Source organism: Oncorhynchus mykiss, chromosome 27 (genome assembly GCF_013265735.2).
Source record: "Oncorhynchus mykiss isolate Arlee chromosome 27, USDA_OmykA_1.1, whole genome shotgun sequence".
Lineage (NCBI taxonomy): Eukaryota > Metazoa > Chordata > Actinopteri > Salmoniformes > Salmonidae > Oncorhynchus > Oncorhynchus mykiss.
In genome coordinates, this window is record NC_048591.1 from 40,144,033 (window position 1) to 40,160,105 (window position 16,073).

Sequence of the window (16,073 nt, forward strand, 5' to 3'; positions counted from 1 at the left end):
ACTCCTATAGTAATATTATTTACAGTTACAGTTCATCAGCTTCCTGCTCCCATAACTCCTATAGTAATATGATCTAGTCACAGTTCATCAGCTTCCTGCTCCCATAACTCCTATAGTAATATTATTTACAGTCACAGTTCATCAACTTCCTGCTCTCATAACTCCTATAGTAATATTATTTACAGTCACAGTTCATCAACTTCCTGCTCCTTAAACTCCTATAGTAATATTATTTACAGTCACAGTTCATCAACTTCCTGCTCCTTAAACTCCTATAGTAATATTATTTACAGTCACAGTTCATCAACTTCCTGCTCCTTAAACTCCTATAGTAATATTATTTACAGTCACAGTTCATCAACTTCCTGCTTCTTAAACTCCTATAGTAATATTATTTACAGTCACAGTTCATCAACTTCCTGCTCCTTAAACTCCTATAGTAATATTATTTACAGTCACAGTTCATCAACTTCCTGCTCCCATAACTCCTATAGTAATATTATTTACAGTCACAGTTCATCAACTTCCTGCTCCCATAACTCCTATAGTAATATTATTTACAGTCACAGTTCATCAACTTCCTGTTCTCATAACTCCTATAGTAATATTATTTACAGTCACAGTTCATCAACTTCCTGCTCTCATAACTCCTATAGTAATATTATTTACAGTCACAGTTCATCAACTTCCTGCTCCTTAAACTCCTATAGTAATATTATTTACAGTCACAGTTCATCAACTTCCTGCTCCCATAACTCCTATAGTAATATTATTTACAGTCACAGTTCATCAACTTCCTGCTCCTTAAACTCCTATAGTAATATTATTTACAGTCACAGTTCATCAACTTCCTGCTCCTTAAACTCCTATAGTAATATTATTTACAGTCACAGTTCATCAACTTCCTGCTCTCATAACTCCTATAGTAATATTATTTACAGTCACAGTTCATCAACTCCCTGCTTCTTAAACTCCTATAGTAATATTATTTACAGTCACAGTTCATCAACTTCCTGCTCCTTAAACTCCTATAGTAATATTATTTACAGTCACAGTTCATCAACTTCCTGCTCCTTAAACTCCTATAGTAATATTATTTACAGTCACAGTTCATCAACTTCCTGCTCCTTAAACTCCTATAGTAATATGATCTAGTCACAGTTCATCAGCTTCCTGCTCCCATAACTCCTATAGTAATATTATTTACAGTCACAGTTCATCAACTTCTTGCTCTCATAACTCCTATAGTAATATTATTTACAGTCACAGTTCATCAACTTCCTGCTCCCATAACTCCTATAGTAATATTATTTACAGTCACAGTTCATCAACTTCCTGCTCCTTAAACTCCTATAGTAATATTATTTACAGTCACAGTTCATCAACTTCCTGCTCTCATAACTCCTATAGTAATATTATTTACAGTCACAGTTCATCAACTTCCTGCTCCCATAACTCCTATAGTAATATTATTTACAGTCACAGTTCATCAACTTCCTGCTCCTTAAACTCCTATAGTAATATTATTTACAGTCACAGTTCATCAACTTCCTGCTCCCATAACTCCTATAGTAATATTATTTACAGTCACAGTTCATCAACTTCCTGCTCCCATAACTCCTATAGTAATATTATTTACAGTCACAGTTCATCAACTTCCTGCTCCCATAACTCCTATAGTAATATTATTTACAGTCACAGTTCATCAACTTCCTGCTCCCATAACTCCTATAGTAATATTATTTACAGTCACAGTTCATCAACTTCCTGCTTCTTAAACTCCTATAGTAATATTATTTACAGTCACAGTTCATCAACTTCCTGCTCCCATAACTCCTATAGTAATATTATTTACAGTCACAGTTCATCAACTTCCTGTTCTCATAACTCCTATAGTAATATTATTTACAGTCACAGTTCATCAACTTCCTGCTCTCATAACTCCTATAGTAATATTATTTACAGTCACAGTTCATCAACTTCCTGCTCCTTAAACTCCTATAGTAATATTATTTACAGTCACAGTTCATCAACTTCCTGCTTCTTAAACTCCTATAGTAATATTATTTACAGTCACAGTTCATCAACTTCCTGCTCCTTAAACTCCTATAGTAATATTATTTACAGTCACAGTTCATCAACTTCCTGCTCCCATAACTCCTATAGTAATATTATTTACAGTCACAGTTCATCAACTTCCTGCTCCCATAACTCCTATAGTAATATTATTTACAGTCACAGTTCATCAACTTCCTGTTCTCATAACTCCTATAGTAATATTATTTACAGTCACAGTTCATCAACTTCCTGCTCTCATAACTCCTATAGTAATATTATTTACAGTCACAGTTCATCAACTTCCTGCTCCTTAAACTCCTATAGTAATATTATTTACAGTCACAGTTCATCAACTTCCTGCTCCCATAACTCCTATAGTAATATTATTTACAGTCACAGTTCATCAACTTCCTGCTCCTTAAACTCCTATAGTAATATTATTTACAGTCACAGTTCATCAACTTCCTGCTCCTTAAACTCCTATAGTAATATTATTTACAGTCACAGTTCATCAACTTCCTGCTCTCATAACTCCTATAGTAATATTATTTACAGTCACAGTTCATCAACTCCCTGCTTCTTAAACTCCTATAGTAATATTATTTACAGTCACAGTTCATCAACTTCCTGCTCCTTAAACTCCTATAGTAATATTATTTACAGTCACAGTTCATCAACTTCCTGCTCCTTAAACTCCTATAGTAATATTATTTACAGTCACAGTTCATCAACTTCCTGCTCCTTAAACTCCTATAGTAATATGATCTAGTCACAGTTCATCAGCTTCCTGCTCCCATAACTCCTATAGTAATATTATTTACAGTCACAGTTCATCAACTTCTTGCTCTCATAACTCCTATAGTAATATTATTTACAGTCACAGTTCATCAACTTCCTGCTCCCATAACTCCTATAGTAATATTATTTACAGTCACAGTTCATCAACTTCCTGCTCCTTAAACTCCTATAGTAATATTATTTACAGTCACAGTTCATCAACTTCCTGCTCTCATAACTCCTATAGTAATATTATTTACAGTCACAGTTCATCAACTTCCTGCTCCCATAACTCCTATAGTAATATTATTTACAGTCACAGTTCATCAACTTCCTGCTCCTTAAACTCCTATAGTAATATTATTTACAGTCACAGTTCATCAACTTCCTGCTCCCATAACTCCTATAGTAATATTATTTACAGTCACAGTTCATCAACTTCCTGCTCCCATAACTCCTATAGTAATATTATTTACAGTCACAGTTCATCAACTTCCTGCTCCCATAACTCCTATAGTAATATTATTTACAGTCACAGTTCATCAACTTCCTGCTCCCATAACTCCTATAGTAATATTATTTACAGTCACAGTTCATCAACTTCCTGCTTCTTAAACTCCTATAGTAATATTATTTACAGTCACAGTTCATCAACTTCCTGCTCCCATAACTCCTATAGTAATATTATTTACAGTCACAGTTCATCAACTTCCTGTTCTCATAACTCCTATAGTAATATTATTTACAGTCACAGTTCATCAACTTCCTGCTCTCATAACTCCTATAGTAATATTATTTACAGTCACAGTTCATCAACTTCCTGCTCCTTAAACTCCTATAGTAATATTATTTACAGTCACAGTTCATCAACTTCCTGCTCCCATAACTCCTATAGTAATATTATTTACAGTCACAGTTCATCAACTTCCTGCTCCTTAAACTCCTATAGTAATATTATTTACAGTCACAGTTCATCAACTTCCTGCTCCTTAAACTCCTATAGTAATATTATTTACAGTCACAGTTCATCAACTTCCTGCTCTCATAACTCCTATAGTAATATTATTTACAGTCACAGTTCATCAACTTCCTGCTCCCATAACTCCTATAGTAATATTATTTACAGTCACAGTTCATCAACTTCCTGCTCCTTAAACTCCTATAGTAATATGATCTAGTCACAGTTCATCAGCTTCCTGCTCCCATAACTCCTATAGTAATATTATTTACAGTCACAGTTCATCAACTTCTTGCTCTCATAACTCCTATAGTAATATTATTTACAGTCACAGTTCATCAACTTCCTGCTCCCATAACTCCTATAGTAATATTATTTACAGTCACAGTTCATCAACTTCCTGCTCCTTAAACTCCTATAGTAATATTATTTACAGTCACAGTTCATCAACTTTCTGCTCCCATAACTCCTATAGTAATATTATTTACAGTCACAGTTCATCAACTTCCTGCTCCCATAACTCTTATAGTAATATTATTTACAGTCACAGTTCATCAACTTCCTGCTCTCATAACTCCTATAGTAATATTATTTACAGTCACAGTTCATCAACTTCCTGCTCCTTAAACTCCTATAGTAATATTATTTACAGTCACAGTTCATCAACTTCCTGCTTCTTAACCTCCTATAGTAATATTATTTACAGTCACAGTTCATCAACTTCCTGCTTCTTAAACTCCTATAGTAATATTATTTACAGTCACAGTTCATCAACTTCCTGCTTCTTAAACTTCTATAGTAATATTATTTACAGTCACAGTTCATCAACTTCCTGCTCCTTAAACTCCTATAGTAATATTATTTACAGTCACAGTTCATCAACTTCCTGCTCTCATAACTCCTATAGTAATATTATTTACAGTCACAGTTCATCAACTTCCTGCTTCTTAAACTCCTATAGTAATATTATTTACAGTCACAGTTCATCAACTTCCTGCTCCCATAACTCCTATAGTAATATTATTTACAGTCACAGTTCATCAACTTCCTGCTCCCATAACTCCTATAGTAATATTATTTACAGTCACAGTTCATCAACTTCCTGCTCCCATAACTCCTATAGTAATATTATTTACAGTCACAGTTCATCAACTTCCTGCTCCTTAAACTCCTATAGTAATATTATTTACAGTCACAGTTCATCAACTTCCTGCTCCTTAAACTCCTATAGTAATATTATTTACAGTCACAGTTCATCAACTCCCTGCTTCTTAAACTCCTATAGTAATATTATTTACAGTCACAGTTCATCAACTTCCTGCTCTCATAACTCCTATAGTAATATTATTTACAGTCACAGTTCATCAACTTCCTGCTCCCATAACTCCTATAGTAATATTATTTACAGTCACAGTTCATCAACTTCCTGCTCCTTAAACTCCTATAGTAATATGATCTAGTCACAGTTCATCAGCTTCCTGCTCCCATAACTCCTATAGTAATATTATTTACAGTCACAGTTCATCAACTTCCTGCTCCCATAACTCCTATAGTAATATTATTTACAGTCACAGTTCATCAACTTCCTGCTCCTTAAACTCCTATAGTAATATTATTTACAGTCACAGTTCATCAACTTCCTGCTCCTTAAACTCCTATAGTAATATTATTTACAGTCACAGTTCATCAACTCCCTGCTTCTTAAACTCCTATAGTAATATTATTTACAGTCACAGTTCATCAACTTCCTGCTCTCATAACTCCTATAGTAATATTATTTACAGTCACAGTTCATCAACTTCCTGCTCCCATAACTCCTATAGTAATATTATTTACAGTCACAGTTCATCAACTTCCTGCTCCTTAAACTCCTATAGTAATATGATCTAGTCACAGTTCATCAGCTTCCTGCTCCCATAACTCCTATAGTAATATTATTTACAGTCACAGTTCATCAACTTCTTGCTCTCATAACTCCTATAGTAATATTATTTACAGTCACAGTTCATCAACTTCCTGCTCCCATAACTCCTATAGTAATATTATTTACAGTCACAGTTCATCAACTTCCTGCTCCTTAAACTCCTATAGTAATATTATTTACAGTCACAGTTCATCAACTTTCTGCTCCCATAACTCCTATAGTAATATTATTTACAGTCACAGTTCATCAACTTCCTGCTCCCATAACTCTTATAGTAATATTATTTACAGTCACAGTTCATCAACTTCCTGCTCTCATAACTCCTATAGTAATATTATTTACAGTCACAGTTCATCAACTTCCTGCTCCTTAAACTCCTATAGTAATATTATTTACAGTCACAGTTCATCAACTTCCTGCTTCTTAACCTCCTATAGTAATATTATTTACAGTCACAGTTCATCAACTTCCTGCTTCTTAAACTCCTATAGTAATATTATTTACAGTCACAGTTCATCAACTTCCTGCTTCTTAAACTTCTATAGTAATATTATTTACAGTCACAGTTCATCAACTTCCTGCTCCTTAAACTCCTATAGTAATATTATTTACAGTCACAGTTCATCAACTTCCTGCTCCTTAAACTCCTATAGTAATATTATTAACAGTCACAGTTCATCAACTTCCTGCTCCTTAAACTCCTATAGTAATATGATCTAGTCACAGTTCATCAGCTTCCTGCTCCCATAACTCCTATAGTAATATTATTTACAGTCACAGTTCATCAACTTCTTGCTCTCATAACTCCTATAGTAATATTATTTACAGTCACAGTTCATCAACTTCCTGCTCCCATAACTCCTATAGTAATATTATTTACAGTCACAGTTCATCAACTTCCTGCTCCTTAAACTCCTATAGTAATATTATTTACAGTCACAGTTCATCAACTTTCTGCTCCCATAACTCCTATAGTAATATTCTTTACAGTCACAGTTCATCAACTTCCTGCTCCCATAACTCTTATAGTAATATTATTTACAGTCACAGTTCATCAACTTCCTGCTCTCATAACTCCTATAGTAATATTATTTACAGTCACAGTTCATCAACTTCCTGCTCCTTAAACTCCTATAGTAATATTATTTACAGTCACAGTTCATCAACTTCCTGCTCTCATAACTCCTATAGTAATATTATTTACAGTCACAGTTCATCAACTTCCTGCTTCTTAAACTCCTATAGTAATATTATTTACAGTCACAGTTCATCAACTTCCTGCTCCTTAAACTCCTATAGTAATATTATTTACAGTCACAGTTCATCAACTTCCTGCTCTCATAACTCCTATAGTAATATTATTTACAGTCACAGTTCATCAACTTCCTGCTCCCATAACTCCTATAGTAATATTATTTACAGTCACAGTTCATCAACTTCCTGCTCCCATAACTCCTATAGTAATATTATTTACAGTCACAGTTCATCAACTTCCTGCTTCTTAAACTCCTATAGTAATATTATTTACAGTCACAGTTCATCAACTTCCTGCTTCTTAACCTCCTATAGTAATATTATTTACAGTCACAGTTCATCAACTTCCTGCTCCTTAAACTCCTATAGTAATATGATCTAGTCACAGTTCATCAGCTTCCTGCTCCCATAACTCCTATAGTAATATTATTTACAGTCACAGTTCATCAACTTCCTGCTCCCATAACTCCTATAGTAATATTATTTACAGTCACAGTTCATCAACTTCTTGCTCTCATAACTCCTATAGTAATATTATTTACAGTCACAGTTCATCAACTTCCTGCTCCCATAACTCCTATAGTAATATTATTTACAGTCACAGTTCATCAACTTCCTGCTCCTTAAACTCCTATAGTAATATTATTTACAGTCACAGTTCATCAACTTTCTGCTCCCATAACTCCTATAGTAATATTATTTACAGTCACAGTTCATCAACTTCCTGCTCCCATAACTCTTATAGTAATATTATTTACAGTCACAGTTCATCAACTTCCTGCTCTCATAACTCCTATAGTAATATTATTTACAGTCACAGTTCATCAACTTCCTGCTCCTTAAACTCCTATAGTAATATTATTTACAGTCACAGTTCATCAACTTCCTGCTCTCATAACTCCTATAGTAATATTATTTACAGTCACAGTTCATCAACTTCCTGCTTCTTAAACTCCTATAGTAATATTATTTACAGTCACAGTTCATCAACTTCCTGCTCCTTAAACTCCTATAGTAATATTATTTACAGTCACAGTTCATCAACTTCCTGCTCTCATAACTCCTATAGTAATATTATTTACAGTCACAGTTCATCAACTTCCTGCTCCCATAACTCCTATAGTAATATTATTTACAGTCACAGTTCATCAACTTCCTGCTCCCATAACTCCTATAGTAATATTATTTACAGTCACAGTTCATCAACTTCCTGCTTCTTAAACTCCTATAGTAATATTATTTACAGTCACAGTTCATCAACTTCCTGCTTCTTAACCTCCTATAGTAATATTATTTACAGTCACAGTTCATCAACTTCCTGCTCCTTAAACTCCTATAGTAATATGATCTAGTCACAGTTCATCAGCTTCCTGCTCCCATAACTCCTATAGTAATATTATTTACAGTCACAGTTCATCAACTTCCTGCTCCCATAACTCCTATAGTAATATTATTTACAGTCACAGTTCATCAACTTCTTGCTCTCATAACTCCTATAGTAATATTATTTACAGTCACAGTTCATCAACTTCCTGCTCCTTAAACTCCTATAGTAATATTATTTACAGTCACAGTTCATCAACTTCCTGCTCCTTAAACTCCTATAGTAATATTATTTACAGTCACAGTTCATCAACTTCCTGCTCCCATAACTCCTATAGTAATATTATTTACAGTCACAGTTCATCAACTTCCTGCTTCTTAAACTCCTATAGTAATATTATTTACAGTCACAGTTCATCAACTTCCTGCTCCTTAAACTCCTATAGTAATATTATTTACAGTCACAGTTCATCAACTTCCTGCTCCCATAACTCCTATAGTAATATTATTTACAGTCACAGTTCATCAACTTCCTGCTCCTTAAACTCCTATAGTAATATTATTTACAGTCACAGTTCATCAACTTTCTGCTCCCATAACTCCTATAGTAATATGATCTAGTCACAGTTCATCAACTTCCTGCTCCCATAACTCCTATAGTAATATGATCTAGTCACAGTTCATCAGCTTCCTGCTCCCATAACTCCTATAGTAATATTATTTACAGTCACAGTTCATCAACTTCTTGCTCTCATAACTCCTATAGTAATATTATTTACAGTCACAGTTCATCAACTTCCTGCTCCTTAAACTCCTATAGTAATATTATTTACAGTCACAGTTCATCAACTTCCTGCTCCTTAAACTCCTATAGTAATATTATTTACAGTCACAGTTCATCAACTTCCTGCTTCTTAAACTCCTATAGTAATATTATTTACAGTCACAGTTCATCAACTTCCTGCTCCCATAACTCCTATAGTAATATTATTTACAGTCACAGTTCATCAACTTCCTGCTCCCATAACTCCTATAGTAATATTATTTACAGTCACAGTTCATCAACTTCCTGCTCCCATAACTCCTATAGTAATATTATTTACAGTCACAGTTCATCAACTTCCTGCTCCTTAAACTCCTATAGTAATATTATTTACAGTCACAGTTCATCAACTTCCTGCTCCTTAAACTCCTATAGTAATATTATTTACAGTCACAGTTCATCAACTCCCTGCTTCTTAAACTCCTATAGTAATATTATTTACAGTCACAGTTCATCAACTTCCTGCTCTCATAACTCCTATAGTAATATTATTTACAGTCACAGTTCATCAACTTCCTGCTCCCATAACTCCTATAGTAATATTATTTACAGTCACAGTTCATCAACTTCCTGCTCCTTAAACTCCTATAGTAATATGATCTAGTCACAGTTCATCAGCTTCCTGCTCCCATAACTCCTATAGTAATATTATTTACAGTCACAGTTCATCAACTTCTTGCTCTCATAACTCCTATAGTAATATTATTTACAGTCACAGTTCATCAACTTCCTGCTCCCATAACTCCTATAGTAATATTATTTACAGTCACAGTTCATCAACTTCCTGCTCCTTAAACTCCTATAGTAATATTATTTACAGTCACAGTTCATCAACTTTCTGCTCCCATAACTCCTATAGTAATATTATTTACAGTCACAGTTCATCAACTTCCTGCTCCCATAACTCTTATAGTAATATTATTTACAGTCACAGTTCATCAACTTCCTGCTCTCATAACTCCTATAGTAATATTATTTACAGTCACAGTTCATCAACTTCCTGCTCCTTAAACTCCTATAGTAATATTATTTACAGTCACAGTTCATCAACTTCCTGCTTCTTAACCTCCTATAGTAATATTATTTACAGTCACAGTTCATCAACTTCCTGCTTCTTAAACTCCTATAGTAATATTATTTACAGTCACAGTTCATCAACTTCCTGCTCTCATAACTCCTATAGTAATATTATTTACAGTCACAGTTCATCAACTTCCTGCTTCTTAAACTCCTATAGTAATATTATTTACAGTCACAGTTCATCAACTTCCTGCTCTCATAACTCCTATAGTAATATTATTTACAGTCACAGTTCATCAACTTCCTGCTTCTTAAACTCCTATAGTAATATTATTTACAGTCACAGTTCATCAACTTCCTGCTCCTTAAACTCCTATAGTAATATTATTAACAGTCACAGTTCATCAACTTCCTGCTCCTTAAACTCCTATAGTAATATGATCTAGTCACAGTTCATCAGCTTCCTGCTCCCATAACTCCTATAGTAATATTATTTACAGTCACAGTTCATCAACTTCTTGCTCTCATAACTCCTATAGTAATATTATTTACAGTCACAGTTCATCAACTTCCTGCTCCCATAACTCCTATAGTAATATTATTTACAGTCACAGTTCATCAACTTCCTGCTCCTTAAACTCCTATAGTAATATTATTTACAGTCACAGTTCATCAACTTTCTGCTCCCATAACTCCTATAGTAATATTCTTTACAGTCACAGTTCATCAACTTCCTGCTCCCATAACTCTTATAGTAATATTATTTACAGTCACAGTTCATCAACTTCCTGCTCCCATAACTCCTATAGTAATATTATTTACAGTCACAGTTCATCAACTTCCTGCTTCTTAAACTCCTATAGTAATATTATTTACAGTCACAGTTCATCAACTTCCTGCTTCTTAACCTCCTATAGTAATATTATTTACAGTCACAGTTCATCAACTTCCTGCTCCTTAAACTCCTATAGTAATATGATCTAGTCACAGTTCATCAGCTTCCTGCTCCCATAACTCCTATAGTAATATTATTTACAGTCACAGTTCATCAACTTCCTGCTCCCATAACTCCTATAGTAATATTATTTACAGTCACAGTTCATCAACTTCTTGCTCTCATAACTCCTATAGTAATATTATTTACAGTCACAGTTCATCAACTTCCTGCTCCTTAAACTCCTATAGTAATATTATTTACAGTCACAGTTCATCAACTTCCTGCTCCTTAAACTCCTATAGTAATATTATTTACAGTCACAGTTCATCAACTTCCTGCTCCCATAACTCCTATAGTAATATTATTTACAGTCACAGTTCATCAACTTCCTGCTTCTTAAACTCCTATAGTAATATTATTTACAGTCACAGTTCATCAACTTCCTGCTCCTTAAACTCCTATAGTAATATTATTTACAGTCACAGTTCATCAACTTCCTGCTCCCATAACTCCTATAGTAATATTATTTACAGTCACAGTTCATCAACTTCCTGCTCCTTAAACTCCTATAGTAATATTATTTACAGTCACAGTTCATCAACTTTCTGCTCCCATAACTCCTATAGTAATATGATCTAGTCACAGTTCATCAACTTCCTGCTCCCATAACTCCTATAGTAATATGATCTAGTCACAGTTCATCAGCTTCCTGCTCCCATAACTCCTATAGTAATATTATTTACAGTCACAGTTCATCAACTTCTTGCTCTCATAACTCCTATAGTAATATTATTTACAGTCACAGTTCATCAACTTCCTGCTCCTTAAACTCCTATAGTAATATTATTTACAGTCACAGTTCATCAACTTCCTGCTCCTTAAACTCCTATAGTAATATTATTTACAGTCACAGTTCATCAACTTCCTGCTTCTTAAACTCCTATAGTAATATTATTTACAGTCACAGTTCATCAACTTCCTGCTCCCATAACTCCTATAGTAATATTATTTACAGTCACAGTTCATCAACTTCCTGCTCCCATAACTCCTATAGTAATATTATTTACAGTCACAGTTCATCAACTTCCTGCTTCTTAAACTCCTATAGTAATATTATTTACAGTCACAGTTCATCAACTTCCTGCTCCCATAACTCCTATAGTAATATTATTTACAGTCACAGTTCATCAACTTCCTGCTCTCATAACTCCTATAGTAATATTATTTACAGTCACAGTTCATCAACTTCCTGCTCTCATAACTCCTATAGTAATATTATTTACAGTCACAGTTCATCAACTTCCTGCTCCTTAAACTCCTATAGTAATATTATTTACAGTCACAGTTCATCAACTTCCTGCTCCTTAAACTCCTATAGTAATATGATCTAGTCACAGTTCATCAACTTCCTGCTCTCATAACTCTTATAGTAATATTATTTACAGTCACAGTTCACACAAACAAAGCAGAAGTAAGAAACCTGATCACGCAACACATGCATGACACTTCTCTCTCTCTCTCAATTTTAATTCAATTTAAATTTAAGGCAGCGAGAAAGAGAGAGAGAGAACTAGAGAGAGAGACAGAGAGACAGAGAGAGAGAGACAGAGCTAGAGAGAGGGAGAGAGAAAGAGAGAGGTTTTTGTCTCTCTTCCTCTCCCTCTCTCTCTCTCTCGCGTTGGCTCTCATCTGTCCGACGCTCATCCTCTTTCCACCTTATTTCCTGTCACATTACTTTCTCTTTCCGTCTTTCCATCCACCACTTTTTCCTTGTCTGAGTCAGATTTACTAGTTCACCTGCAGGTGTGCTGGTTACTATGTCAAACTGAAACTGTTCATCAGAGCAGAAGGAAATAGCAGGTACCACACAGACACAGTTTCTCAGCTCTGGTCATGTCTCAAGCCCTCAATTTCTATAATAGATACGATACTCCCCCACTCTCTATTTCTATAATAGACATTCTCCCACCCTCTATTTCTATAACTGCCATCCCTCCGAATTTCTAGAATGGGGATGTGAAAGGCGATGGCGTGAAAAATATATTCTATTGAGCTATCCAGTAAATCTATAATTACACTGAGATGCTAGCTTGCGTCACAGAGAGAGAGAGAGAGAGAGAGAGAGAGAGAGAGAGAGAGAGAGAGAGAGCGAGAGAGAGAGAGACGTAATGGTGTGCATGGGTTAGGCCCATCAACGTGACTCAGAGGTAATAGGAGGCATAGAACTTATTATTAAATATGCTTTCACACTAGGGATAGAAAACATGAGAACACACATTCAAATGCACACAGACACGCTCATACCATAGATACATAGCCTAGGCCTAGACATTAGATAAACACACACACATGCATGATACACAGAAGCATGCACGATACACAGATGCATGCACGATACACAGGTACATGCATGGTACACAGATTTATGCACAATACGCAGATGTATGCACGATACAGATACAGGCCTACAGCTAAGTCAAGATCTAAATCTAAATCAGATATCTTCTGTGAAATCTACAATAAGTGGTAATTTTTTCACAGCGAATCTTTTCTCCTCTCTTCTTTCCTTCTCACTCACTCCTTCTGGAGTGAAATATGGAACAGAATCTGTCGGGCTGCCAAAAGGTGGCTGCATTACAGTAACAGGTCAGTGTGTTGGCCTGCCAGACAGACTGCAAATATCTCCCTCCCTCCCTCCCTCTCTCTCCCTCTCTCTCTCTCCCTCCCTCTCTCTCTCTCTCTCTCGCTCTCTCTCCCTCTCTCTATATCTCTCTCTCTCTCTCTCTCTCTTGCTGTCACCCACCTCTCTTCCAGCTGATGTAGGTCTTCCCTCTGTTCCTCCAGATGAGTGCTGGACTGTTGGAGTTTTTCTTTCAAGACTCTCCATCTCTCCTCACTCCTTTTTTCTATCTCCTCATTTAGGAATCTCCTCTCTTCAAACCTCTTTTCATGTTCTTCTCTGAGGACTTTCTCTTTCTCCGTGGCCCCTCTCTGGATGTCTTCTCTCAGAGCCCTCTCCCACTCCTCTCTGCCCAGTTCCAGCAGCTCTCTCTTGGCTCTCTCTCTCTCTGTGGCCCCTCTCTGGTTCTGGAGCTCTCTCTCCACCTGGGCCAACCTGTCCTGGAGGAGCTGGAACTCGTGGAGGATGAGATAACTCACACCGCAGTACTGACACACAGTCTCCGACCTCTCCATCTGGAAACAACGGAAAAGAAAGTACATCAGTCTCTCAGCCAATCGATCCAATAATGTAATCCAAACTAATGTGATTTTAACCACCACCAACTGTAACTCTACCCTTGCATTTTAACCTTAACCCTCAAATAGCTTCCCAACCAGTACAATTCTTGTGATGATATTAACCCCTTATAAGGGATGCATATTTCTGTCCGTTTTACTGCCAACTAATTAACCCCCATTAACCGGTCAACAATACTATCAGAGCTATATAACGTATATAATGACGAGATGCTTACAAGCTTAGGCCAGAAAATAAACACATTGGACTTATTTTGGATCGATTTGGGGGAGAATGAAACCTCTCGCTTCGCCTCTTCCTCTCTGATACTATGCACGCATACAAGTCCTGGATATTGTTCATTAAGAGCTTCATGGAAACATGTAGTATAGCAAGCCTATTATCTTCCAGTCTAAATGCTATAGTCTACTATTGAACATGAAACTCCTGTAACGAAGCAGATAATAACATGTCATTTTCAAACATTTACCCAAAATGCAATTTGCGTAAAACACAGTTGTAAACTGCACACTTAATGCGAGCGGTTCCATATGTGAAAGAGATGAACATCTCGGTTAGAAACTTAGAAAGAAGGGTGACTCTAATAGCAACTACAATGATGGGTTGCTAATATGACTAGGATTGTGACTTGTGGCTTCTGGACATCGAAAGAAAGTTGATATGAAAACCAATAGAACAGGAGAGAAATACTGGTCAATGGCATCAGGAAGTCTTTCTAAAATAACTGCCTCCATGTTTTTATGGATGGATTTTCTCAAGGCTACATTGAAACAAGGAAGACATGCCTCATTATTTGAACTAAAGTAAAACTTTCAGGTTTCAAACCATTATACTGCCTGAAGCCCACATTGCACAGTGGTGGTTGACATGCTCATCGTAGGCAGGCTATAGAATACCACAGTGTGAGTCATAATACCCATAAAACCTTGTGGTCAAATAGGGAAATGGTTCCAATCATTTTTTCTAACATTAATTTTTCCCATAGGGGATTTTAGAAACACTTAAAATAAGGGCTGTGTTTCGTGTAGGCTTACCCTGGCGTGACGTTTTGATAAGGTGACTTATCAATATATATTCGCCTGTATCTATCCCCCAAACATGGAATGCTAATTAGCTGCTAATGTGGCTATCATAAAGAACTACAAATACCATAATGATCTGGACCACACTGCCGAATTGAGGCAAAGGTAAGAATCTCTGTATTAACTATCTAATGTTAGCTAAATGTAGTAATTAATACATTTCTTTAAATGGACAATTCTGTGAACTGTCTTGTGCAAGTTTTAAATTGACACAATACCTGTTAACAAAGGTGTCAGCTAGAGATGACGAGCAGGAACTTGCAAGGATTTGTAGATTTGTAATTAGCATTTTAAATAGAGCTGATAAAAGTTGACTTGTCCGAGAGAGACTTACACGGTTATCCAAATGTCACACCAGGGTAGGCCAACACGAAACACGCCTGTTCTTTTACCCGATTCTAAAATCCCAGATGGGAAAATGAATGGTGGAACAACAATTGGAACCATTTCCCTGTTTGACCACTAGGTTTTATGACACCTCCATTGTGGGGCTCTGTAGCCTATGCATCCAAATGGCGTATGTGTGCTTTACGAATTGAGATTGAGAAATAACAATAGCTCTTTTTAAATCGTGGCCACCAACCTTTTTAACACACGATTGCATTTAGAACTGTTATTTGAAGTGCAATGAATGGGCTGACCAATGAATGGGCTGACC

General features: G+C 35.7%; 1 protein-coding gene across 1 annotated transcript in view; it reads right to left on the reverse strand.

Annotated features, from left to right (window-relative positions):
• Positions 1–16,073, reverse strand: part of lekr1 (leucine, glutamate and lysine rich 1) — a 205,870-nt gene that overhangs the window by 159,488 nt on the left and 30,309 nt on the right. The window contains exon 3 of the mRNA XM_036965369.1: positions 13,878–14,269. Within this exon, the coding sequence (XP_036821264.1) occupies positions 13,878–14,269 (392 nt within the window). The remainder of the gene's footprint in view (positions 1–13,877; positions 14,270–16,073) is intronic.